Raw genomic sequence first — 23671 nt, forward strand, 5'->3', positions numbered from 1 at the left:
CTACTCAGGGTCAGTGCAGTGTCGTCCTGACGCTGCGTTACCCAGGCCCTGCAGCTCGTGTGCACCGTGTCTTTGTGTTGGCTCCTGTCTGTCCCTCCGTGAGCGGGGCAAGGTCTAAGTGGACCTGCTGTTCTGCGTAGAGTGACACGGTTGGGTTCTCCCTGGGTCCCCGTCTCCAGGGACGCGCGGGCCGGAACCCAGTACTGCCACCTGCTGCGCGGCCTCGGGAGCGACACCACCTCTCCGGGCGGGGACAGAGAGGGTGTCCCGTGTGTGTGACGGGCACTGACCATGAGGCTGGCTGGAGACGGAGTGTCAGGCCCTTAGCATCGCGTCCGTAGTCGCCACCACCAGCGCTGACTGACGACATCTCTCTCGTTTGCCAGCTTCCTTCAGGAGCCAACATGAATGAATTCACTGGATTTGCCCCCAACCCCAGTAGCCCCACCAAGGAGCCCATGGAGCCCACGCCCAGGGGTGTCCCGCCCCAGGAGGACGTTGACATGAGCAGTGGCTCCAGTGGAAATGAGACCAACGAGAACTGCTCCACGGGGCGGGACTCGCAGGGCAGCGACTGCGACGACTGCGGCAAGGAGCTGGGGATGCTGGTGGAGCCGCCCGGCCCCCGGGAGAGGTGGGGCAGCTGGGCCTTGTGTGTTTGCTCAGGGCCTCATTCCTGTTTTGCCATCTTTATATCACGATGATCATTTTTTTCCAGATTTTTAAAAAGATAGTTAACGTAGAATGACTAAAACTTACTAGGATCTGTCCTTCCTATAATGATGCCACCGTCAGCCTGAAGATCCGCTCGCCAGTAGATAGGTGCTGTGCCGAGATCTCGGACGGCGAGGCGTCAGCTCACCCGCCCGCACCGCCTGCTCCGTAGGAAAGGCACCTGCCCTTTAGCACGGGGTCTTCACCCCCAGCACTGTTTCCCTGGTCTCTGAAGGTTTCATGTCAGTTTTACCTTAACCTCGTGTTTCTTACTGTTGCCGCTGGCCGGATGGGGGAGGCTCTGTGAAGGAGGCGTGGACCGCCCAGCCTCTGAGCCCCGTCTTTGTCTTGTTCTTATAGTCCAAGTGCCTACAGCCTGATGCTGGCCAAGTCCGAGCACCACCCATCTACCAGTGGCTGCAGGTAAGGCTGGCCAGAGCCCCCTGACCTGGAGTCTTTGGATAAACCAGAGATTTGTCACTGGAGGTTAGGTTTGGGGATGATGTGATTGTTTCAAGCCTCTGCTAGAACCTGTTGGTCAGGTCGTGAACCCAACCATGGTTCTCAACCACAGGCGGTTCGTCTCCCCCAAGAGACGTAGCAACGTCCAGAATCGTTTTTGGATGTCACAGCTGGTGAGGGTGTTGCTGGCCTCCAGTAGGTGTTAACCTAAAAATAAAAGGCCAAAGTGACAGCCAACAAGCATTTATTCAAGATAAAAGAGATCAGCTGTTCAGGACGTACTGATTCAGGCAGAAACCCAAATGGTACTCCAGTTAGGAGGCCAAGGCAAGGGGTGTTTGAGAGGGGAAGGGGCAGTGACATCCACAGAAGGAAGGCATTCCTGTGGGTGCAGAGAAGGTAACACAGTCTGGTGGCTGTAACACCTGCTTTCCTGTTACCTTCGTCAGCAGTTCTTTGGGACACGGTGTTGCCCTGTGTTGACATTCGGAAGGTTTGAGTAGTAAGACCACAAGGCAGTGCCTTGGGGTGGCAGCCCCAACTCCATTTTAAAGCCGCTCCGTTTACATTATTTTCCACATGGGTGAGGCCAGGATGCTGCTGACCCTCCTGCAGGCACCACAGGGCGCTGCGCGGACCGGCTGTCCTGGTGCCCGGCTGAGAACCGACCAGACGCCCATCTCTTCAGAAGAGGCCCCGGGACGCTAACGCCTGTGCGTCTTCCTTTCACTCCGCAGCAGCGAGCAGTCCGCCAAAGCCGACGCTCACAGGGAGCTGATCAGGACGCTCAGGGAGCTGAAGGTGCACCTGCCCGCCGAGCGGAAGGCCAAGGGCAAGGCCAGCACGCTGGCCACGCTCAAGTACGCCCTGCGCAGCGTGAGGCAGGTGAAAGGTACGTCGGCTCCTGTGTTTGCTCCAACCTGTAGGAGTAAGTTCCAAGTTCCCCCAAATGACAGCTTGGACTGTGTTGGCTTTTAAAACTGAGGAAAGAAAGTTGGGAGTCGGGGAGCAGCACAACTGACCACCGCACGGGAGTTGTCGATTGCGCTTGAGTGTTTTTGTTTTTTTTAAATATGTCTTTATTGATCTCAGAGAGAGAAAGGGAGAGGAGAGAGAGAGAGAAACATCAATGATGAGAGTCATTGATCGGATCGGCTGCCTCCCGCACGCCCCCGACTGGGGATCGAGCCCGCATGTGTCCTGACCGGGAATCGAGCCTCGATCTCCTGGATCCTAGGTCCGTGCTCAGCCGCAGAGCCGCGCCTGGCTGGCAGTTGCGCTTGAGTTTCAGAGGGAAGCAGGGAGCAGTGGAAGGCCTGATAAAGGCCTACTTACCACATAAACTGTGTGCTCTGGGCTCGGTCAGCCATGGAGAAGGGGGTGGCACCTTTCAGGCTCTGGCCGCGGTGAGCGACTGCTGACGGCCTGGTGATGTGACAGCTCGGAGAGGAAATGAAGTAAAGCATCCCACAGTGTCTAGCTGAGGACTCGCTCCTCCTTTAAAAGAAAAAGTGAAGGCCCTGCTGGCGTGGCTCGTGGTTGAGCATTGACCCATGAGCCAGGAGGTCAGTGTTCGATTCCCAGTCAAGGCTCGTGCCCAGGCTGCGGGCTCGATCCCCAGAAGGGGGCGTGCAGGAGGCAGCCGATCAGTGACTCTCTCGTCATTGATGTTTCTCTCTCTCCCTTCCTCTCTCTGAAATCAATAAAGACATATTTTAAAAAAACACACAAAAAAGTGAAGTGATCACGGGGTGGGGGATGGAAAGAGCTCGTTCTTGAAAGGCAGTCTCTTAAAGCGTCGTCATTTGAGACCCGGGGCTCTTCGTTTCTTGTTCATCTAAAGGCACGTGAGCTCCCATGGTCTTTGGACCAGGCAGGCAGAGTGCCTCCTTCCATCACAGGTACATGGTACCGGGCCTCCGAACCCAGCCTCCCGTCCACCTGTGGGCAGGCTTGGATTTTATCATTAGGTGGAAGCATGTGGCAGCTTTCAGTACAGCTGGTGGACTAGACAAAGGCTTCTGTCTGAGCACATGTTGCAGAAACCGTCACAGATGCAGGAACCTGTGAGCAAACACTGCGGACTCCAGACTGTTTGCTCATCAGGCTCGGACACTTTCCGTTTCAGTCAACCCCAAGCTCTAAGGATCTCTCTTCACTTGCTCCTGCCAGGCCTCCCCGGGGCAGACGCCCCTTGTCCTGGGTCTCAGGTCTCTGCGGTGTCCCTGTCTGCAGGCCAGGATCCTGTGCTCAGGGTCACCTCATGGTGGTTTAGCTGTAGAAGCTGTTCAAGAGGTCCCTGCGGCCTGGCCTCTCGGCTGCTGCTGGGAGCAGAGACGGGACCTCTGAGAGCCCTTAGGTGTCCTCGGAGCCTCAGAGAGACAGCAGAAGTCTGGGGGCAGGTACACGTGTGCAGACCTCGTCCTACAGCAGTGACCCTTCTGGACCCTTGTCACTGCAGCGAGCCCCCGGCTTCTGCTCGGGGAGGGGCTTCTTAGCTGTTGGGCCTGTTGTCACAAACACGCTGAGCTGGGGAAAGTCGGCATCAGGGCGGGGCGGGTGTGCGGGCCCCCTCCTACGCACTGTACCTTCACCTACACGTTTCCCACCCTGCGCCCCGGCGGACGCCGCACACGAGGAACGTGCGTGAGACTAGGAAACCCCTGAGGCCGAGATGAAGGTGAAGCAGTGCTCTGCTCTTGCATCAGCTGCCGTCTCGGCTCGGCCTGCAGTCAGGGCCACGCCTGTCACTGGGGCATGAAAAGCCAAGTTTCAAATATGTTCACACTTTCTAACATTTGAACTACTCGTGGGAAGGGCTTGTCCCAGGTGTCTGGTGGGACAGTCAGTGCCAGCGTGGAAGGTGGCTTTGTGCTGGTTTGTCTTTAGCCCCTTGGCCTGGCTGCATCGCCCCAAAGCCGTGTCAGACAATGTAGGATGAGCGGCCTTTGTCTTCAGGGTCTGCTCGGAGCAGTTTGTTCGCGTGGCTTCTCTGCCGGTGTTCTTAGCAGTCTGGGCGGGGTGTCTGGCCAAGGCCACCACGGGAGGCAGAGCAGGGGGGCCACAGCCGTCCTGCGTGGAAGTGGCACCGTTGCATCATGATTCACAACCTGGTGGGGAAAGCGAGCGCTGGGTGGGACCCCGTGGCCGTGGCCCTTAAGGCAACGTGTGTATCGTTCGGGAAGTTCCGTCGCCCAGGCCTCTGAGTTCAGGGAGACCCCAGCGTTCTGTTGGCGTTGCCTCTGCCTTTCTGGGGTCTGTTCTCTCGTGTCCCCAGCCCACTTGTCTCGGGGGAAGTGAGTCAGGAACTGTCCCTCGGTCTCTCCGCAGCCAACGAGGAGTATTTCCAGCTGCTCCTGTCCAGCGAGCAGCAGAGCTGTGGCGCCGGCGTGCCTTCCTACACCCTCGAGCAGATCCAGAGCGCCACCTCCGAGGTCGTCGTGAAGAGCACGGTGAGTGTCTCGGGCACGGGGGCCTCCCGTGAGCCCGTGACCGTCTGGCCGGTGGCTCATGGCAGCAGGGTTTGGAGGATTGGGAGTGAGTTCAGACCTGAGAAAAGAGCGTAGAGTCAGTGACTCAAAAGTCCAGTCCTGTCGCAGACGCCTCCTGGGTGCTGCGCCCTCCTGGCCATGCCGCCTGGCCCTCGCCTGAGGGAGAGCGTGCCAGGGGACAGCTGGTTCACCGTTCAGGCTTCGTGAGGGTGCCCTAGGATTGCAGCTCGGCTTCCCGAGACTCCACACCTCACGCATTTTTAAAAATATGTTTTTCACTTCAGAGAGAGGAAGGGAGAGGGAGAGAAACGTCAATGATGAGAGAGTCATTGACCGGCTGCCTCCTGCACGCCCCTTGCTGTGGACCAAGCCCGCAACCCTGGCACGTGCCCCAACCAAGAATCAAACGGTGACGTCCCAGGGAGCAGGGCAGGCAGAGCTGCCTGGAGAATTGGGCTCCTGCTCCTTCCCACTCTTCCTCCAACACTTCCTGGCCAGCCCTGAACTCAAGGGTCCCGGAGCCCTGCAGCCCCCAGCACCCCAGGAGAGGGTCGCGCCAGCCCAGGTGACAGAGGGAGAGGTGTTCAGGGCCCTTCCACCCCCCAAATCAGCCCAGAATTCAGACCCCATCCCCAAGAATACTGGTGACAGCCTCGTAATCCGCATTCCTGGGTTCCTTTGGGCAGTGGAACCCCAATGTGATTCTTCAAATAATGTCCTCTTTGGACTGAGAAAGGGTCCCAGAGGCCTCTCAACCCTCCTCGCTCCCTTCCCATCACCTGCCCCGAGCCTGTGCCCCTCTGTTTTGTGCCCTCTGCCCCTTCTCACCCAAGCATGTTCTTTTCCCAGGACATGTTCGCCGCGGCTGTGTCCCTGGTCACCGGGAAAATCCTGTACATCTCCAGCCAAGTGGTCTCCATCTTCCGCTGTAAGGAAGACACCTTTCTTGATGCCAAGTTCGTGGAGTTCTTGGCACCCCACGACGTGAGTGTGTTCCACAGCTGCACCACACCGCACAAGCTCCCGCCCTGGAGCGTCTGCAGTGGGGCAGGTGAGGGCCCACGGGGGCCACCCAGGAGGTGGGGACACATCCCCTCACCTCTGCCAAGACCAGCCCAGTAGTGCCACCCTTTATCCAAACGAGAGCAGAAGTTGTTTAGAATAAGTTTAGAGAGAAAAACAGTCTTTTTTAGGAATTTCAGAGAGGGAAACACATCTCAGGCTTTAAGACAAGTTACGTGTCTTAGAAACGAAGCTGTTCCAAGAAGCTGGAGTCTGATGTGAGTCTGCAGAGTGTGGGGGGACCGAGGCGCATCTGGGGGCGTGAGACCCCGGCTGTAAACCCTGGTGTGTGCCACACTCATGAAATATGTTTCATTGTAGTCAGAACTGGGATAAGAGCTCTCAGGCTTCACCGTGCACTCGGGCAGGTTGCGTCCCACCTGGGCTCTCGTTCTGCGCGGTCTTGTCTCAGAGAACACGGGGCCTAGGAGAGCGCTGTCGACACTTCCTCCTGCACTGGGTGGGTGACTCTGGGCTTTTTCTTTTAGATTCTTTCACTCAAGAATGCATGGAGGAGAAATCTTTCTTCTGCCGTGTTAGGTAAGCCCAGTTACTGATCTTCCTAAACTTGAAATGGCCCGGCCATCTCGCCCTCAGTACCTCGTGGGAAGTGGAGGAGGGGGGCCTATCCCCCAGTCCCTGACGCGCTCCGGGCGGGAGGGCGGGAGCCTGCCTGCGCCCAGTCTTTGGGGCGAGGGGCCACGCACACAGGCTCCTGAGAAGGGTGAGAACACATGCTCAGAGCTGCGTTTTAACTGGCACAAGGGGTTAAGGCAGCCTGGTCGGCAGGGGGTGGTTAACCCAGTCCTCATGGAGGACGTCAGCCCAAGGAGCCTGGTGTCCATCACCTGGAAACTGGGCAGGGGCCCTGACCTGGGAAGGCTCGTACCCCGGGGTCCACAGGAGACCCAAAAGTACGTGCAGCCTTCAGTTCCAGTGTCTTTTTTTTAAAGTGCATTTTCCCGGGGAGAGCCCAAGGGGCTTTTAGCCTGAAACAGGGTGAACAACTGAGCATCCAGCTGCCCTGTCAGGAGTGACCCCTGGGCAGACAGCGGTGCCCTCAGAAGGTGGGCTGGATCCCACGGTTAGAGTGGTGCCCTTTTCCCCGACTAAAATGCAGACTGCTCCAGAGAGGACTCCAAAGGACCCTCACTGCTCGGGCTGGTGGCTGCGACTTAACCCTGTAATGGCACCAGAAGTCTGAGGGCGGTGGGCCCAGCTCCTCGGGTGGGGAGGGGACGCAGACCGCAGGCCAAGGGCCGCCCGTCCAGCTCTGCTCTGGCGGGGGGCACATCTGCACAGCAAACGGAGGGATTGCTGAGGTGCCGGCCGGCCGTGGGGGGGCAGCTGTAGGGACGGCTCCTTCGGTGGGCACTGCGCCCCTAACCACGCCTCCTCTCCAGCGCCGGGAAGGCCCACGAGAACGAGACCCGCTACCACCCGTTCCGCATGACGCCGTACCTGGTCAGGGTGCCGGAGCGGCAGGGCGCCGGGAGCCAGCTGTGCTGCCTGCTGCTGGCGGAGAGGGTGCACTCCGGCTACGAAGGTGACAGCCAGGCCCAGGCTAGCCCCGGGCTCCCCTCCTCCCTCAGTTACGCCCTTGGTCCAGCCCAGCCTCCCCTGGCCCTGGGCAGTCTCCATGTCCCTTGAGGCTTGGCACACCCTCCTTTGTCCCTGGCCCTCCTGGGCCCAGCCACACCACCTCCCCACGCAGTGACAGGGTCTGTGTGCTGACATCTCCCACCGTGCCCAGGCCATCACTGTGACCGTGGGTGCCCTTTCCCTTCCCAGGCCACTGCCTTCCCTCCACGCAGAGAACAGCCTGACAGGTCGGGGCCCAAGTCCCTCCCACTGTGGTGTTTACCCAGGCCTGAGCCCTGGTCCTCTGAAGTGCTGGGCTCCTGCTCAGAACCGCAAACCATCCCCACTCCTAAGAAATAAAGTGCAGGGCGTTCCCTCCCCCACCATCTCTGCCTGTAGAAACCCTGTCACCACCACAGGCCTATCTCTCCAGGTGCCCTTTCCTGGTCCTGCTAGCTCCTCAGGCCACCACTGCCCCAAAAACCCAAGTCTGGGTTCTGCAAGCATCCTGATCCTATCCTTCTAGCGACGCCTCCTTACAGGCTGTGGCACAGTCTCATGCTGGTCACAGTGCTTGGCCAGGAACCCTAGGTCCTCACTGTGGCAACTTAACAAGCCACATGTTGGACTCTCTGGAGCAGACGCCACCCTGACGCCGAGCCACAGGGACCCGGCCCGTCTTAACTGTATCTGTGACCTTCTCTGAGGGTTAATGGTGTCTTTTTAAAAAGCCATATTTTTAAGTGGTAGAAATGTTTTAGATGTGTGGCTCTCTTTCGAATATCCAGTGGGTTCCTGCATAGAGAACATTGTCTTCCAAACACCCCATAAAGATTCCGAGGGTTGCTTAGGTTTCAGCAGGTTACACCCCCAGATGCTCAGTCTCCTTCACAAATGAAGCATTTGGAATTTTGAATGTTTCATCCATGAATTTGGAAGTTGAGGAAAGGTCTGGACAGGACATCCTTTATGCAAATTACCTTTGTCTACTTTAGAAACTGTGAAGTCCCAATACAGTGACATTTGCTGACAAGTTTCAGTCCAAATGCTTCACTCATTTTTAAAAAGAATTAGTCTAGCTCATCTTGTTGGCTGTGAGAACCCTGATGGGCCCTGCGGCAGGGGGGTGCTGAGAGGCCTGCACGCGCGGTGCTGTGAGCGGGGTCCTGGCTCTCCAGACCGGGACTGGCCCAGAGCTGCGGTCAGGGCCCGTCACTCCCAGCACGTGGTTTTCTAGTGGCTGTCGTGTAACTACGTTACGTGTGCATTTCTCCGAATCAGACATCTGAGCAAAATTCTATTCTTTCAGCCCCTAGAATTCCTCCAGAAAAGAGAATTTTTACGACCACACACACCCCCAACTGTTTGTTCCAGGACGTGGATGAGAGGTAAGCCCCTGGCGCTGCCCTGCTGCTCGCCCCGCGCTCCCACTGGCCTCAGAGCCGCTGCTGCGTCCTCAGGCCCGCGGCTTCCCTGCCGGACGTTAGTGCCCCATTGTCCTGGCAGTCACTTCATAACTGAGGGATGCCAGGGAATACCATGGTTTTGACACTGAAGCTGTTGAGCAAAGCTAAGCCTGGGGTTATGCGTGGTCATCAACAGCAGCATTTGTATCCGGGCAATGAGATATTAGGGAATTACCCTAAAAACCTCCTGGGACATGAACACTGTGAGTGGGGTGATCAGGGAAGCTGGCAATTGTTCTAACTGAGCCTGTATTTAAACTTGTTTCAAAATTGGTCACAGATAAGCACTGGTACAAGTAGGGACCGTGCGCCTGAGACAGGTGCACACCCATGGGCAGGGTCCCAGCACAAGTGCACCTGCACCCTCTGCCCAGAGCCTCTTTGTGGGCCGCCCAGCCTGGATGCTGTGCTGCTGGGGCACTGACATCTGAGAGGGTTCTGGGGTCACGGGCACTGGCAGGGCCACGTAGAGTCTTCCCCAGCTCCTCCTGCGCAGATGCGTGAAGACGGAAAGTGCTCCCAGCTGTGGGCAGCGGTCAGGAGGAGTTGGCTCAGAAGACTCATGGGAAGTGGACTCAGAAGCGCCGGCACGCTGAGCTTTCTGAGACAGGCCAAGGCCACCTCCACAGACGCTGTCAGGGACAGGTCCTCCCTGCTGCCCCGCTGGGCACAGACCACAGGGCCTCCTGGGAAGGTTCTGCCCTCAGGCCTCCAGAGACCAGCAGCTCCAGCTCCAGCTGCTCAGGGCCTGCAGCTGACCACCTGTGGCAGAGCGGCCGCGAGAAGGCTTCCAGGCCCAGGTTCCTGGGCCCCAGCGGCCCCACGCAGCCAGGATCTCGGAGGGTGTGGCTTGGGAGCGGCATTTGTGAGGGAACCTGGGATAATTTTTATCCCTCCAAAAATCTAAGGACTCCTGTCTGCACCCCCCTCCCCCCAGGAGTCTACTCACGTGTAGGAGAGTTGGCGAGCAGGTGCCCGTGACGTCACGGGCCCACAGTCTAAACGGCTGGCCGCCTCCCCTCCTTCCCCTCCCCCCCTTCCGCACTCCCTCCTGGCCAGCTGGAGCCGGGAGGAATGCCAGGAACATTCTGTACATCTGGCTGAAGGAAAACACAAGGCCCGAGAGAGCTCCCACCGCAGGGAATGGGGTGGCCTCACTCGGACTCGGAGGAGAAAGTCCTTCCTCGCAGCAGAAGAAGGGAGAGCAGCCCAGCCTGCTGTGGGCACTGGACAGTAGAGCAGACAGGACACTGCAGAGGGGACAGGATGCAGAGGGGACAAGACATGGCAGAGGGGACAGGACACAGCAGAGGGGACAGGACACGACAGAGGGGACAGGACACAGAGAGGACAGGACACAGCAGAGGGGACAGGACACGGCAGAGGGGACAGGACACGGCAAAGGGGACAGGACACGGCAGAGGGGACAGGACACAGAGGGGACAGGACACGGCAGAGGGGACAGGACACAGCAGAGGCAGAAGGACTCTGGGAAGTTTGACACAAAACATTTCTCAGGAAACAAACTAGCAGCTCCTACAAGAAGCCCAGTGGGCACCATGGGCAGGTCCCCGGCAGTCCTGGTGGTAGCCAGGGAAGCCACAATAAATAGGACTGGACACAGTGGCCGAAGTAACAGGAGCAGGAAAACCTCTTGGGCTGGAAAAGATGTGCGGGCAGGGTTTCCAGGTATAGGCAAAACTTGTTAAAAAATGTCCATACCAGGCCACAAAAAAGAAAAAGATCCTAAAAGAAGAAATAAAGAACCATTTCCATGATTGATTCTTCCAGGAGCTAGGACGGAGCTGAAGGACTCAGCGTGTGATGGGTGGGACCTTGCAGCCCTGTGTTTGTGTCCCAGAGCCTGGGGATGCTGCAGGCTTACTAACTGGTTGAAAGACTTTCTCTGTGAGCCTGCCTCCCCGCCTGTCTCTTTCCCCGTGGATGACGGACGGTGTGGAGATGCCCCTCCCCCTGTGGCGGCTGCCTGTGGAGCGCGTCCCCCAGCTCAGTGGCAGCGGTGACGCTCGTGTGCGCTTGCCTTGCAGAGCCGTCCCCCTCCTGGGCTACCTACCTCAGGACCTGATCGAGACCCCGGTGCTCCTGCAGCTCCACCCCAGCGACCGGCCCCTCATGCTCGCCATCCACAAAAAGAGTAGGTCCCTTCGCGTGGTGACCCTAAAGGCTTTGATGAAGCTGGCGTGTGCCGGGCGACTCTGGGGTCAGCACCCAGCCAAGACGGGCCAGACTGGCTCCCGATGTGCGAGCGACCGAGGCCCTGCCTCCTGCCTGAGCCCAGCACTGTCCAGGGTTCCGTTGTGGCCCATGGCCCAGGGGACATCTCATCCTTACTGTTGGCGTCCCCGGCAGGTGGGAGGAGGGGCACAGGTTCAGCTGTGGTGGGAGGTAGTGGCCAGGCCGGGGAGTGGTCCAAGCCCAGGCCTCACAGACACGGGAGACACTTGGAGAAGGCCCGGATGCCAGCGGAGAGGTGCGTCCTGAAACGCGGCGAGGCTGTGGAAACAGGAGCTTGTCGTGATTGAAAGCAGGACGGGAGACAGAGCCACAGTGCAGAACAGGCCTTGGTGGCTCCAAGTTTCCCCAGAGCTGTGGGCTCGAGGCACCTTGGTTTGTCTTCTCCAAGGCTCCTCTCGCCCCTGAGTGCTGTTTTCCCTCCTAGTCGTGCAGTCCAGCGGGCAGCCCTTCGACTATTCGCCCCTTCGGTTCCGCGCCCGGAACGGGGAGTACGTCACGCTGGACACCAGCTGGTCCAGCTTCATCAACCCCTGGAGCAGGAAGATCTCCTTCATCATCGGGCGGCACAGAGTCAGAGTGTGGGTTCTCCCGGGGCCCGGGGCACTTGGCCGTCCTGTGCGGACCTGCCCCCAGGTGGGAGGGACCCAGTTCAAGCAGAGCCATGGGGGGGGCGAGGAGGAGCAGGGCCCTGCAGGGGTGTGCAGCCGGCCGACTAGCAGACTGTGAACATCTTGCAGGGGCCCTTTGAACGAGGATGTGTTCGCTCAGCCGTGCGTGGAGGAGCAGCAGCCCCTGCACCCCAGCATCCCGGAGCTCACGGAGCAGATCCACCGGCTGCTGCTGCAGGTGGGCGTCCACCTTGCAGGCGGCCTGACTGCTGCCCTGGGCCCTGGGTCCCGTCCTTCTGGAGTCTCACTCTGCCCTGCACGCTGGTGCCTGTCTCTCCTCCACTGCGGGGGCAGTCTGGGCAAAATCTGTGCCAGGCCGAGACCATTGGGCACACTGCAGCTTCCCCAGTGTGGGGCGGCCAGCCTTGCACTGTTGGGGTATCTGTCTCTGACCTACAGCCCAGGGCTAACAGCTGAAGGACGCACCCAGACCCCTGCCCCTAACTCAGCCCCCAAGACCTGAGTCCTGGTCCCTTGTGTGGCCTCCCACGTGCAGGCGGAGGTCACTCCAGTGCAGGATGCTGCGCTGGCCCGGGAGGCAATTGAGAACGCCACCCCTGTCTTTGGGGACGTGGTTCTCAAGGAAAACTAGGGAGAGCGCAGTGACCTCATGTCTGAGCAGCCTCTGCTTCCTGTCAGCAGACTGTGGGGAGAACGCAGTGCATCCAGTTAGTTTCTAAAACCCCGAATAGAGCGAGATCAGCCCTCCCGTGTGAGAGGGGGAGGTTGGATGGAGTCCCTCTTAGTGGGTCTTCTCAGGAACAGACCCGGGGACCCTGGTGCTGCAGGTGGAGGCTGGGAACCCACTGCAGCCTGCCCCTGGGCTCCAGCCCAGCGCCCCTCCAGCCCAGCGCCCCTCCAGCCCAGCGCCCCTCCAGCCCAGCGCCCCTCCGCGCCCGGCGCCCCCTCCTCGCCCAGCGCCCCCTCCGCGCCCGGCGCCCCCTCCGCGCCCGGCGCCCCTTCCTCGCCCAGCGCCCCGAGGCTGGGTGCACCTCTCTGTGACCTGGGCTCGGGAAGGACAAACCCACAGCCAGCTGTGCCCCGCCCAGCCCTGAACCGAGGCCCCGTCTGCTCTCCCCAGCCCGTGCCCCACGGCGGTTCCAGCGGCTACGGGAGCATGGGCAGCAACGGGTCCCGCGAGCACCTCATGAGCCAGACCTCCTCCAGCGACGGCACCGGCCACGAGGACGCCCGCAGGAGAGCCGCAGGGCCCGCTGCCCCGCCCGGGAGCCCGTCCGAGGTGCGCGGGGAGACACGGAGCCCTCGCAGCAGTGCTGCGCCCTGCTCCCGCCCCGGGACTGACTGCATAACCCCTTGAGCTAAAGCAGCTGGCCCTGGCGGCGTGACTCGGTTGAGCCTTGTTCTGTGCGCCAAAGTGCCGTGGGTTCAGTTCTCGGTGGGGCACCTACCCAGTCGGAGTACACACGGGAGGCAGCCGGTCTGTTTCTCCCTCCCTCCTCTCCCTCTCTCTGAAGTCAGTAAAACATGTTCTCAGGTGACGGTTTTTTAAAAATGAGAAAAAAAAGAGTGGGAGCAGCTAAAACTGTGGTTAATGCTTTGGATGAAAAAACATTTAAAGCGGGTAAATCAGACAAAAGGGAGGGTTTAACTGTAGGACAGAGGGAAGGAAATGGGACGTGCCACCCGCTTTCCTCCGGGGTGGTGGGTCCGTTTCCTCAGGCCCTGCCCCTCAGCCTCCTGGCCCCTTGTTCCCGCTCCCCTCCCGGGGCTGGGGGGTTCTGCCCGTCTCCCAGGGAAAATAATGTGTTTGTTTTTCTTCAAGGAAATTTCTAAAAATGGTAACAAAATCAAAACCAAAAGTCATCATTCCGATGAATCTGGAGAACAGAAGAGAAAATCTGCTACAGGTAAAACGTTACTCACGTTTCCTTAGTAAAGCTAGCCTGGGAAGGTTTACCTGGCTCTCGCCTGAACTGTGGGTGGGGAGGTTACCTTTTCAACACGTGCACACCCCTCCCCGTCCAGCGGCAGCAGGGCCTTTGCTCCTTCAGCGCTCAGCCCTGAGCTGCGGTGCCTGCCCCTGCGCCCTGCAGGCCCGCGCTCCTCCCCGTGGCCAGGGCCCTGTGCTTGCACTCCCGGGAGCATGCGCACACGCTCACTCCAGGGGCGCCGCCCAGCTGTCTGCTGACACTCACATCCAACCTGTCTGAAGTGGGACGTGCAGGCGGAGCTCCCGGCCACCTTCTCACGTGGGGCCCAGCAGCACAGGGACTGTCAGCCCTGCCCCGCAGCCTGACCCTGCCTTTCCGTGTCACAGCTTCACACCCTCGCGCTTGCGCACACACGCTCCCCAGGCATCTGCCCTGGTGGGCTCTCTTGTGCTTTGTGCTCAGGGCACGCCTCTTCCAGGGAGCCTCCCGTAGGGAACCTTGGGGCCAGAGCTCACCTCTAGCAGAGACTCCTGGCCTTGGGGATACATAGGCGTGCACTTCTGTCTGTGCTGGGTGTAGGGGACACAGCTCTGCCCTCGAGGCCACTAGGGGAACCGTGTGCAGTGCATGTGGTGAGGGCAGGAGCAGAAGTAAGCTGCTCTGAGGCTGCTGGGCCACATTTGAAAGGAAGGGACCCTCCGGGAGGTGGGGAATACTGATGGACTGGAAAACACCTGGGATCTTATTGGCCTCAAAGTTTCAGGAGTTCAAGTAAGAACTGGCCTCTTCCACTGCTGAGTCCCTGACCCTGGGGACAGCCCAGACCGAGTGCCACTGAGCCCTGAGCTGGTCAGCAGCATCCTCCAGGCTCCACCCTCAGCACCGTGGCCCAGCCCTATGAGGGCTGCCTTAGTGTCAGCTGTCTCTGGGCTTCCGTGCCTGTGACCCATGTTCTGAGCCCCCTGCCTTATCCTTAGGTAGAAATATACAGAGTGTGCTCCTTGGGGAAACAAATGTTAACTGAAAGCAGTTTTGTCATCTTTCAGAAACGCAAAGTAGTTCCCGTGCTCACCTGACAGCCGCCCGGGCCTCAGAGGACAGCTCGGGCGCCAGCCCGCCCTTGGCCGCCTTCCCAGAGGAGCTGGCCTGCAGGAACCCTCCGGCTGGCTCCTACCAGCAGATCAGCTGCCTGGACGGCGTCATCAGGTGCGGGCACCTCCCAGCTCCCCCTCGGCGGTGCCTCCCCTGGGCAGTCACCAGCCCTCCGGACTCAGGCCTCTTTACGTGACGCCGTGTGTGATCCTCCTCACAGGTACCTGGAGAGCTGCGGTGAGGCGACCACCCTGAAGAGGAAGTGTGAATTCCCTGTCCACACCTCCACGCAGAAGGCCAGTGACAAGCGGAAGGCCACAGGCACCCCCAGGCCGCCTCCTGCAGGTATGTGTTTGGACTGTTAAATGTGTAGTAACTTCCATAGATTTCTTCTCCCCACATGAGATCAGGCATCATTGGAGGGCCTGGGGCCCCCTTCTCCTCTCCCATGGGAATTCTGAGCGGTTTTGGGACACTGTCCATGGGTGTCAGCTCTTTTTAAAATGACCGAAGTATATAAATGTTAGCAACCTTCTTACAAGCTAGAGGGAAAGGTGACTGGACTCTGCTGGGGGCCCGGGGGCCTCTCAGGTTGTCATTCTCAGGCAGGCCCCTCCCATGGTGTCCGAATATTAACTCAGGTCAGACTAAGTGTTAGGCCTCTCAAACGTGGTGCATGTCCCTGGTGGTCATACCTGGATCGGAAGTCAGTGTTCCGGGTGATAGAAGCAGGTGCGGGTGGATGGCCACGGTGTGATGGACAGTCTGTGCCCTGCCTGGGCCGCCCCTCCCCACCTGCCTTGGAGGGCCGGGCTCCCAGCAGGCGCCCTGACCCAAGCCCCCTGAGCTGCCAGCCGCCTGCCTCTCCCAGACAACCCGGGATGCACGGGCCCAATCGCCCCATTGCAGAACTTCCTCTTCTCCACCTTCCCGGTGAATAAGCCCCTGAGGATAACGCGTCACGTGCGGGATGTGCCACTTGGGTCTCGGACCACTGGACAGTGGTGTTTCTTATCCAGACAGTTCGTTTTTATTGCATATGTGTCTCCTTCCATTTTCTCTTCTAAAGAGGCCGTGGTGCCCCCCGGAGTGAACACACGTGCGGACGTCAGCGCGCGCTTGACTCCGCTGCGGCTGCCGGGCAAGGCGGAGAGCGTGGTGTCCCTCCCCAGCCAGTGCAGCTACAGCAGCACCATCGTGCACGTGGGCGACAAGAAGCCGCAGCCGGAGCTGGGTAGGCCCGTGGGCCGGGGGTGCTGAGAGCAACCTGATTGGCAAAAAACAAGTCGGAAGTTTTGATTACCATCTTAAATTTTCCTCTAAGTTCATGCGAGTGCAGAAGGATGTACCACGGCCACTAAAGGGGTCCAGGGATGCAGACACAAGGCGGCAGTGTGGGGCGGGGCCTGCGTCCTGACCCCCTGCGCTCCGGCCCCGCCTGCTGGCAGCCGTCTGCTCAGGAGTAAATGCAGACAGGGCTGTGGTGCCCGGGCGGGGGTGCTGAGCCTGGGCGCAGGGACCCTAGGCACCTCCCCCCCGTTGGGCCAAGAAACCCAGCCTTGGGTTGTCCTTCCGCTCCCCCTGCCCGGCCTCGCCCTTCCTTCAGGGCCCCCGCTTCCCTGCCTGCGGGCAGGAAGGAGCCGGTACGGGTGTGAACGGCAGTGCAGGCAGGGGCGGCCTCTCCGTGTTCTCCAGACCCCCGAGTGAAGTCCTGCGTGTGCTCGGCCTGGAAGAGGGGGAAAGGACATGGAGTCGGTGTCCGGCCCCCCAGGACGGGCATTGCCTCCACCCGCCTCTGTCCTGTCTGTGCCCCCAGACCCACATGATCCCAGCGGTCATGCCACGGTCCCTGAGGTACCCAGACTCCAGCCTAAGCAGACTGACCCGGAGCCCGGGGGGTCCTCTATCTGCTGTTTGCCTTTTACTGTGGACTTTCTCGGAAGGCTGCCCGGAGAGTCGTGGACTTCACCCCACGTCGGGGCCTCGCGCAGTAGTGGCAGTGCTCTCAGTGTGGGGTTTCTCAGTTGTTTTAAAACACACAGGCCCTTGCTGATGAGACGTCTGCATCTTCTCTTACAGAGACAGTGGATGACCCCGCGAGTGGGCCCGAGTCCCTGGACTGTGGCCTTGGCCAGGAGAAGGAGCCCTTGAGGAGGCTGGGCCTCACCAAGGAGGTGCTGGCCGCCCACACCCAGCAGGAGGAGCAGAGCTTCCTGCTCAGGTTCAAGGACACAAGGAGGCTCAGTGTCCTCCAGTCTCGCTGCCGTCATTACGTACAGGAACGACCCAGGGGGCCGCTGAGTGAAAGAGGTAGGTGCTGAGACCGAATTAAATGTGGACTCAGGAACTTTATTCTTAATAGCCCTGAGTCCAGTGCGGCTTTCAGAGTGTCAGCTGTCCCTGGGTTTGCGAGGTGCTGCTGGGACTTCACGGGTGATGGACCTTTCTCAAGGATGTCATCTCGTGTTCCCAAGGGAATGGTGCTTTAAATAGCGGTGACAGTCCCAGTTGGACCCTGCGGGGTGCAGGGTGGGGCAGTTGCAATGCCGCCGCCTCGGACGCTTCTCTGGGTGACTGTGAGGGGCAGGGGACCCCACCCCACTTGCCCTCCCAGATGGGGCCCTCGGAAAGCCCGGCAGGCCACAGCTAGCTCACCCCAAAAAGAACGGGCACGGAGCTGATGGGGTACTTGGTGTCGGCTCCTGAGGAAGGAGACATACCCTCCTGGCCAGGCTGACCCAGGGCTGGGCTGCAGCCTCCAAAGCCAGACGGAGCCTGTGGGTGTATGAAGCTGTCCTTTAGCCGATTACCACCAGGTGGTCGAGGGGCAAGGGGTGAGGGAGAGTAGACGAGCTTCTTTGCCCCTTCCCTGGTCCAGGCGCCTGGCTCCCGACTCCCAGCCACCTTCCCAGGCCCCACGACGGGCTGGGATGGTCAGAGTTTCCACCTTAGCCCTGGGCTCCCAGCGTAAGAGCTAGCAAGCCCGGGAGACATGCAACACAGGACCCAGCTCCCCAGGGTCTCGGGCAGGCACAGTGAAGTGTCTCCGAAGTGAGAGAGGCGACACCCTCCATAAAGATGGTCTTTCCCACGCTTTCCTTTTCTCCTTCCCCAGACCCAGGGTCACTGCCAGGCCCTAGGGGACCTCTGGAAATTACCGAAGGTGTCCTCCCTACTCCTGGGCAGACCCACCCAGTGAACCTGGCTTGGCACGGGGTTGTAGCTCCTTGCCCCCTTGGCCTGGCAGTTTGCCTGGTGCATGGGCTGCACAGCTGTGCACAGCGGTCTGCCCAGACCTTGCGTCGCATCCTAGGACCCAGTGCTACAGCCACTAGTCCCCCTAGGGGACAGACTTCCCACAGGGTGAACACACCGGAGAGTCTGAATCACAAGACCTCTACCCTCCTAGCGATTTGCCTCTGGCTGGCCCTCTTGCCTCCAACATATAGCAAAGGTGTGGAACCCCCTTGGCACAGCTGACAGGTATCCCCACACACCTGCTGCAGGAGCCCTGAGTCACCCTACCTGCCGTGAGATGGGTTCCTGGGACCCATGCCATTGCCCATCCCAGACAGGCTTGGCACGATCCGCCCCGCTAGCCTTTAGTACTCCTAGTGCTGGCCATGGCTGGGGAGGCATGGGGACAAGCCTAGAGTCCCTCCAGCCTCCTAAAGAAGTTCACCTCAGCCCCTTGTCATCAGAAAGGAAGAACCTGGCTCCGAGGGCAGGTGGTCCTCTCCGCCCTTTGACTTGCTCTCAGGTAGGATCACAGGCGAAACAGGAAGCTTCTCTGTTTAAGGACCAGTAGTGGTAAAGCTGGTAAAATTCAAAAATCAGCTGAGATGACATCAGATTTCACAAACCAATATTGGGGAACAGCACAGAATTGCCAGCTCATTTATTTATTTACTTATTTATTTTGGATAGATAGGACGTTTTTTATACCACTTGGCACTACCATTATTTCATAAAAGAAAGGACACTTTAATACCAGAAGAAAACAAGAAATGTGATCTTGCAGTTAAGAATGGTCCTTCAAGTTGATTGAATCTAGTTTTATAAAAACTTAACGTTTTGCCCTGATTTTTCTCACTGCGTGAGGATCAGGGCAGCCATATGGTGTTCGTGACGGTCCCCAGGCCGACATCTGGGGACATGGGACTGTTGAGCTAGGAGGCGCCTTCAAGTTCCTGAGATTCTGCAGGTCTCAGAACTGGCTCAGCAGGACTCACATCAGCTTTCACACGTTCAGCTCGGTTGTTTTCCATTATTGCAGTTGCTCCTGCCCTGAGAACCACTTCTGGAGTCGATTCCTCTTGGAAAAAAACCGGGAAGAACAGAAAACTGAAGTCCAAACGGGCCAAGCCTCAGGACTCCTCTGAGAGCACTGGGTCTGGGGGGCCCGTGCCTCACCGGCCCCTGCTGATGGGCCTGAACACCACCGCCTGGTCACCCTCGGACACGTCCCAGTCCAGCTGCCCCGCAGTGCCCTTCCCCACCCCCGTGCCCACGTACTCCCTGCCAGTGCTCCCAGCCCCAGGCATCATGCCAGTACCAGGAGCCGTGGCGGCAGCACCGATGGAGCCCCACGCCAGCTTCCCGGTGCCCGCTGTGCCCATGGACATCCAGCCTGAGTTTGCTGTCCAGCCCCCGCCATTCACTGCCCCCCTTGCCCCGGTCATGGCCTTAGTGTTACCTACCTATCCCTTCCCCCCAGTGACCCCAAACCTGCCCCCAGCCTTCTATCCTGGCCAAATGATCCCTGCCTCGCAGCCCGAGTTCCCTGGTCGGACCTCACCCCCCAAACAGCCGTGCGCTTGTCCTCGGGCAGAGCGTGGGCCACCAGTGTCACATGTGGCCACCCCAGCTACTCCACTGTCAGCCACCGGGCTGTCAGGCCGGGCCTCCCCGCCACTTTTCCAGTCCCGTGGCAGCTCACCCCTGCAGCTCAACCTGCTCCAGCTGGAGGAGGCCCCTGAGGGCAGCACCACGGCCGCAGGGACAGTGGGGACAGCAGGCACGGGGCCGGACTGTAAGCCTGGCACGTCCTGGGACTGGCCATCGAAGGCACTGCTGAGCACAAGGACTCCTGGCTGCTCTTTCTCTACCGCAGGTGGCCCTGCAACACCCATGGTAGGTCCTCCTCTCAGACGTGGCTGTGCCCGAGGGCTCCACCACGTATTTCAATTTTGACATCAATACATGTGCTGGAAATGAACGTATTCTGGTTCAATGACCTGATCAGAGTAGACGGGGGGCTTTTTATTGTCTTGGGATCTGAACAAAGGAAGATTGATTGTCTGATGGTGAGTGCAGGGTCCTTACAGCCCAGGTGACTCCCTGACTTGTCATGGGCCTTGAGATTGTAAGTGACAACTGCGAGGACACAGCGCAGCCGGTTAAATGCCAGAACTCGCCGCTGGGAGGGCGGTGGGGGCAGAGGTTCTCACTGTGAGCCAGGCCCGTCCTCCTGCACCTCAGGGCCGTGGACGTGATGCTCTTACTCCGTTAATGAAATTCCCGTTTCCCGAGGACTTCGTGTCCCGACAGCTCGGTGTGCAGGGGCCTGCGCTGTGGCCCTGCCGCGGTAGGCGCTGCGTGGCGGGCGGGCGTGCTCCCGGGAGAGAGGGGCACTCCAGAGGCACAGACTAGCCTCCCAGTGTCTGCCGCCCTCCGGCTCCTTTTTCTGGGGTCTGGCCAACAGTCAGAGGGTCGGGGTGCTCCCAGGGTCACCCCACTCCGGGGCACAGGAGCGGGAAGCCAGAGCCCCCACCAAGGGGCAGTGTGGGGCCGTGGTGGCCTCTTGCTGCTCCGTGTCCGCTGCAGGGGAGGGGCGGGCACAAGGCTTTCCCCCAGGGGTCCGAGACGGCCGTCTTCGTGTGGCCCCCGAGTCCCCTTGAATGGGATGCACTCATGGACCACTGGGACCCTCGCTGCAGGCCCAACACCCAAGGGCCTGCCCATGTGGCACCTGAAGGCAGGGCCTGAGGAGGAGCGTGCTCCGCTGTGTCCCTGAGCGACTTTGTTCAGGCAGTCGCTCTACAGCCCCACCCCCTCTCCCCGCCTCTGGGAGCTGTGTCCTGACCATGTCCTGCCTGGTGTCTCCTGTTCCTAAAGCAGGATGAGCCCCCAAACGCCCAGAACAGCGACGCCCTGTCCACGTCCAGCGACCTGCTCGATCTCTTACTGCGCGAGGACCTCTGCTCAGCTGCAGGGTCGACCATGTCGGGGAGCAGGGCCTCAGCTACCTCCGACTCCCTGGGCTCCAGCTCACTGGGTTTCGATGCATCCAGAAGTGGGACAGGTATGCTGGTGGCATTGGGAGCCCCTGAGTCTGGGGAAGTGGGCATGTTTCATCTGCTGGGTTTCTGGTGATTTTGGAAGATTCTCATGTGAGGCACCTGGGCAGCCTTCACTTCTCCTGCACTACCGGGACCCTCTGCACCAGAGCCACAGGCCACGTGTGCACAGGGCCCAGCACCAGGTGCACCAGGCCCGACGTGTCCAGCTGGTGCTCAGAGCCCAAGCAGCTCAGACAGACAGGCAGGTGCTCTGCCCCCAGGTGGTGGGCCCCACCCAGTCAGAAGTCACAGTCTTACCTGCTCGCTTCTATGTCAGGGTCACAGCAGGCCTCACACCGTGCTGGCCCTTGTTGGACTATCTCTTGGGCTCCCTGGGCGTGCCAGGAGGGCTGGTCAGGGTTCACCTTCCTGAGTTGGTTCCCCTAGGTGAGCCTAGCATATAGATTGTGTGCTTCACCCACCAGATCACTCCGGTGGATCTGGACCCGCTATGACGGGACATGCACTCTTCCCACTACTCAAAGGCCCCTGCTGCCCTGAAGTGAGCTTCCATGTCTCCATTCGCTGGCCTCGCTCCTCCGGAGGGTGCACTGGAACCCACTCAGGCGCCTGAGTCCCGCTTACGAAGCCAAACCGGCTTCTCAGTGGCCTGGCCTGGTGGAGAGGTGCTGAGCGCTAGGAAAGGGAGCATGATTTCTAAGACGGGCTCCACCTGGGCTGCTCGGGCCTCCCCGGAGAGCCACCTCCATGGGACCAGCTGGTATCCCATGTTAACTACCCAGGTAATCGGAGAATTGGGACCAGAAGGGGAAACCCACCAACAGGCTCGTCGCCACATAAGACTCAGCTCCCTAACCTGACACGCGTCCACAAGCGCGTTGCAAGGTGGAACGTGGCATCCAGGTCTGAGCCACCACTTTTGTGTCTTTAAAGGCAGTAGCCACACCAGCAAGTATTTCGGAAGCATCGACTCCTCGGAGAATAATCACAAGTCGAGGGCGGATGTGGGAGAGAGCGAGCACTTCATCAAGTATGTCCTCCAGGACCCCGTGTGGCTGCTGGTGGCCGACGCTGACGACAGTGTCATGATGACCTACCAGATGCCTGCCCGGTAGGAACCGTCCAGATTAATCCCCTGTGCAGAACCAAGCGTCTGCAGACACCCAGCTCCCATGTGTAATTTAAAGTAAAAGTAAAATTGTGAGTTGGGATTTTCATTTTAATAGAAAAACCACTGATTCTTTACTAGGGATAGTAAGTTACCCTAAGCAGGGTACTTTATTTTAGATGAAAAGGGAATTTGCATTAAACAAAAGCATCTAAAATTCCATTATTAATATTGAAAGAAAATGAGTGTGTTCTTTAAATAAACAAAGACTCGGAGACATTCTAAACGCTACCTCTCTCTGAACACGCTGTGAAGGAGCGTAGACGCCGTCCTGAAGGCGGACAGGGAGAAGCTGAAGCAGCTGCGGAAGCTGCAGCCCCGCTTCACCACGCAGCAGACGCAGGAGCTGCAGGAGGTGCACCCGTGGGTGCGGGTGGGCGGCCTGCCCGCAGCCATCGACGTGGCGGTAAGCTCCCCGAGCTGCTCCCCTGATAGCGCATTGAAAGGCGGGGTGGGGGCGCTCGGTACTCTGCTTGCCACCCTTCTATGAATTTAAAACCTTCCAAACTCGGAGTTTGTTGAGAAAGAGGAAAGGTCAGTCTTCCTCAAAGAACGTTCTTCCGACGGCTTGTCAACACTGCTCCCCCAGACTCTTCTAAATATCTAGTCTCAGTCGTGTGCTGAAGTTTGAATTTCTTTCTTTCTGTTTTCTATTTTAAAAAGAACACCTCTCCTATCACAAACCCTCACTATCCTGTGGACCGTTCAGTAACGGTAGGAATATTAAATTTCCGCTCGTAACACCAGAACCCCTCCAGCTGCCCATCTGTCTGTTCCTTCCCGAGAGTTCCACAGACATGTCTGCACCCCAGCCTCCCTCCCCGCCCCTCCCGAGGCCCACACCCTGGACGCTGCTCTTGTCGGTCTCAGTGTCCTCCAGCCGAGGATTCGCTGCCATTTCTGTCCCGTCCTACACAACCCTAACCTTAGAGGCACCGGGGGCGAGTCACTCCCCTTAGGTCCCTCCCTCCCTCGGGACACTGTTGATGTCCCATCTGATAGATGAGAAAACCGAGGCTGCGTAGCTTAGCTCCAGGTCCCACAGGCAGGCCACCTCTCAGATCAGGGCCCAGGCTCTCGGCCTTGGGGGAGCTGGGAGTGGGCTCCCCCCAGGACAGCCAGGGGTCCCACAGCTGAGCGGCCGGGCGCAGCTGCCTCCTTTCTCCTCCAGCAGCCTCGCAGCGGCGCCGGGCCCGTGCCTCACGCAGGTTGAGCCGCATTCTGTAGTGAACTCCGCGTGTAGCTGATCACTCGTGTCTTTTCTCGTAAGGAGTGCGTGTACTGTGACGACGAGGGAAAGGGCACCTTCTGTGAACCGTACGAGGAAGACGGTGCCCCTCTGGGACTCGCAGCCACAGACACCACAGGAAAGGAGAACGGATCCCCCCTGAGCCACAGAGACGACGGGCAGACGTAACTGCCCCCCGCCGGCGGCGGCGACCTGTGTTAGATGGCGAAGGAAGGGGACAGCTTCACATTTGTTTCCAAGGAAATGGCCAGATAAACTTTTGTTGTTT

At 59.3% G+C, this 23671-nt stretch overlaps 1 protein-coding gene across 2 annotated transcripts; it reads left to right on the plus strand.

The window, feature by feature from the left end:
* Nucleotides 1-367: 367 nt before the first annotated feature.
* PER2 (period circadian regulator 2) lies at nt 368-23671 on the plus strand. Of its 2 annotated transcripts, none has more exons than XM_087819478.1 (22): nt 368-634; nt 1075-1137; nt 1914-2068; nt 4507-4628; nt 5517-5718; nt 6218-6269; nt 7133-7275; nt 8620-8698; nt 10825-10931; nt 11457-11610; nt 11770-11878; nt 12782-12904; nt 13484-13568; nt 14639-14798; nt 14905-15029; nt 15754-15926; nt 16727-16994; nt 18961-19817; nt 20802-20988; nt 21920-22097; nt 22410-22560; nt 23425-23671. In XM_087819478.1, exons 1-22 carry the CDS (start codon nt 405-407, stop codon nt 23569-23571), a joined length of 3870 nt encoding a protein of 1289 aa, XP_087675604.1. In that variant the 5' UTR covers nt 368-404; the 3' UTR covers nt 23572-23671. The 2 variants fall into 2 exon arrangements, with proteins under 2 accessions (XP_087675604.1, XP_016059118.2); XM_016203632.2 differs by having other exon boundaries at nt 15754-15918; nt 16764-16994.

Source organism: Miniopterus natalensis, chromosome 8 (assembly GCF_054644295.1).
Source record: "Miniopterus natalensis isolate mMinNat1 chromosome 8, mMinNat1.hap1, whole genome shotgun sequence".
In the NCBI taxonomy this organism is placed as follows: domain Eukaryota; kingdom Metazoa; phylum Chordata; class Mammalia; order Chiroptera; family Miniopteridae; genus Miniopterus; species Miniopterus natalensis.

Coding starts and splice junctions, on each gene's coding strand:
- PER2 (XM_087819478.1), top strand. CDS start 405: ATGAATGAATTCACTGGATTTGCCCCCAACCCCAGTAGCCCCACCAAG. Junction 10,932..11,456: donor GCTCGCCATCCACAAAAAGA/GTAGGTCCCTTC, acceptor TTTCCCTCCTAG/TCGTGCAGTCCAGCGGGCAG. Junction 11,879..12,781: donor TCCACCGGCTGCTGCTGCAG/GTGGGCGTCCAC, acceptor TGCTCTCCCCAG/CCCGTGCCCCACGGCGGTTC.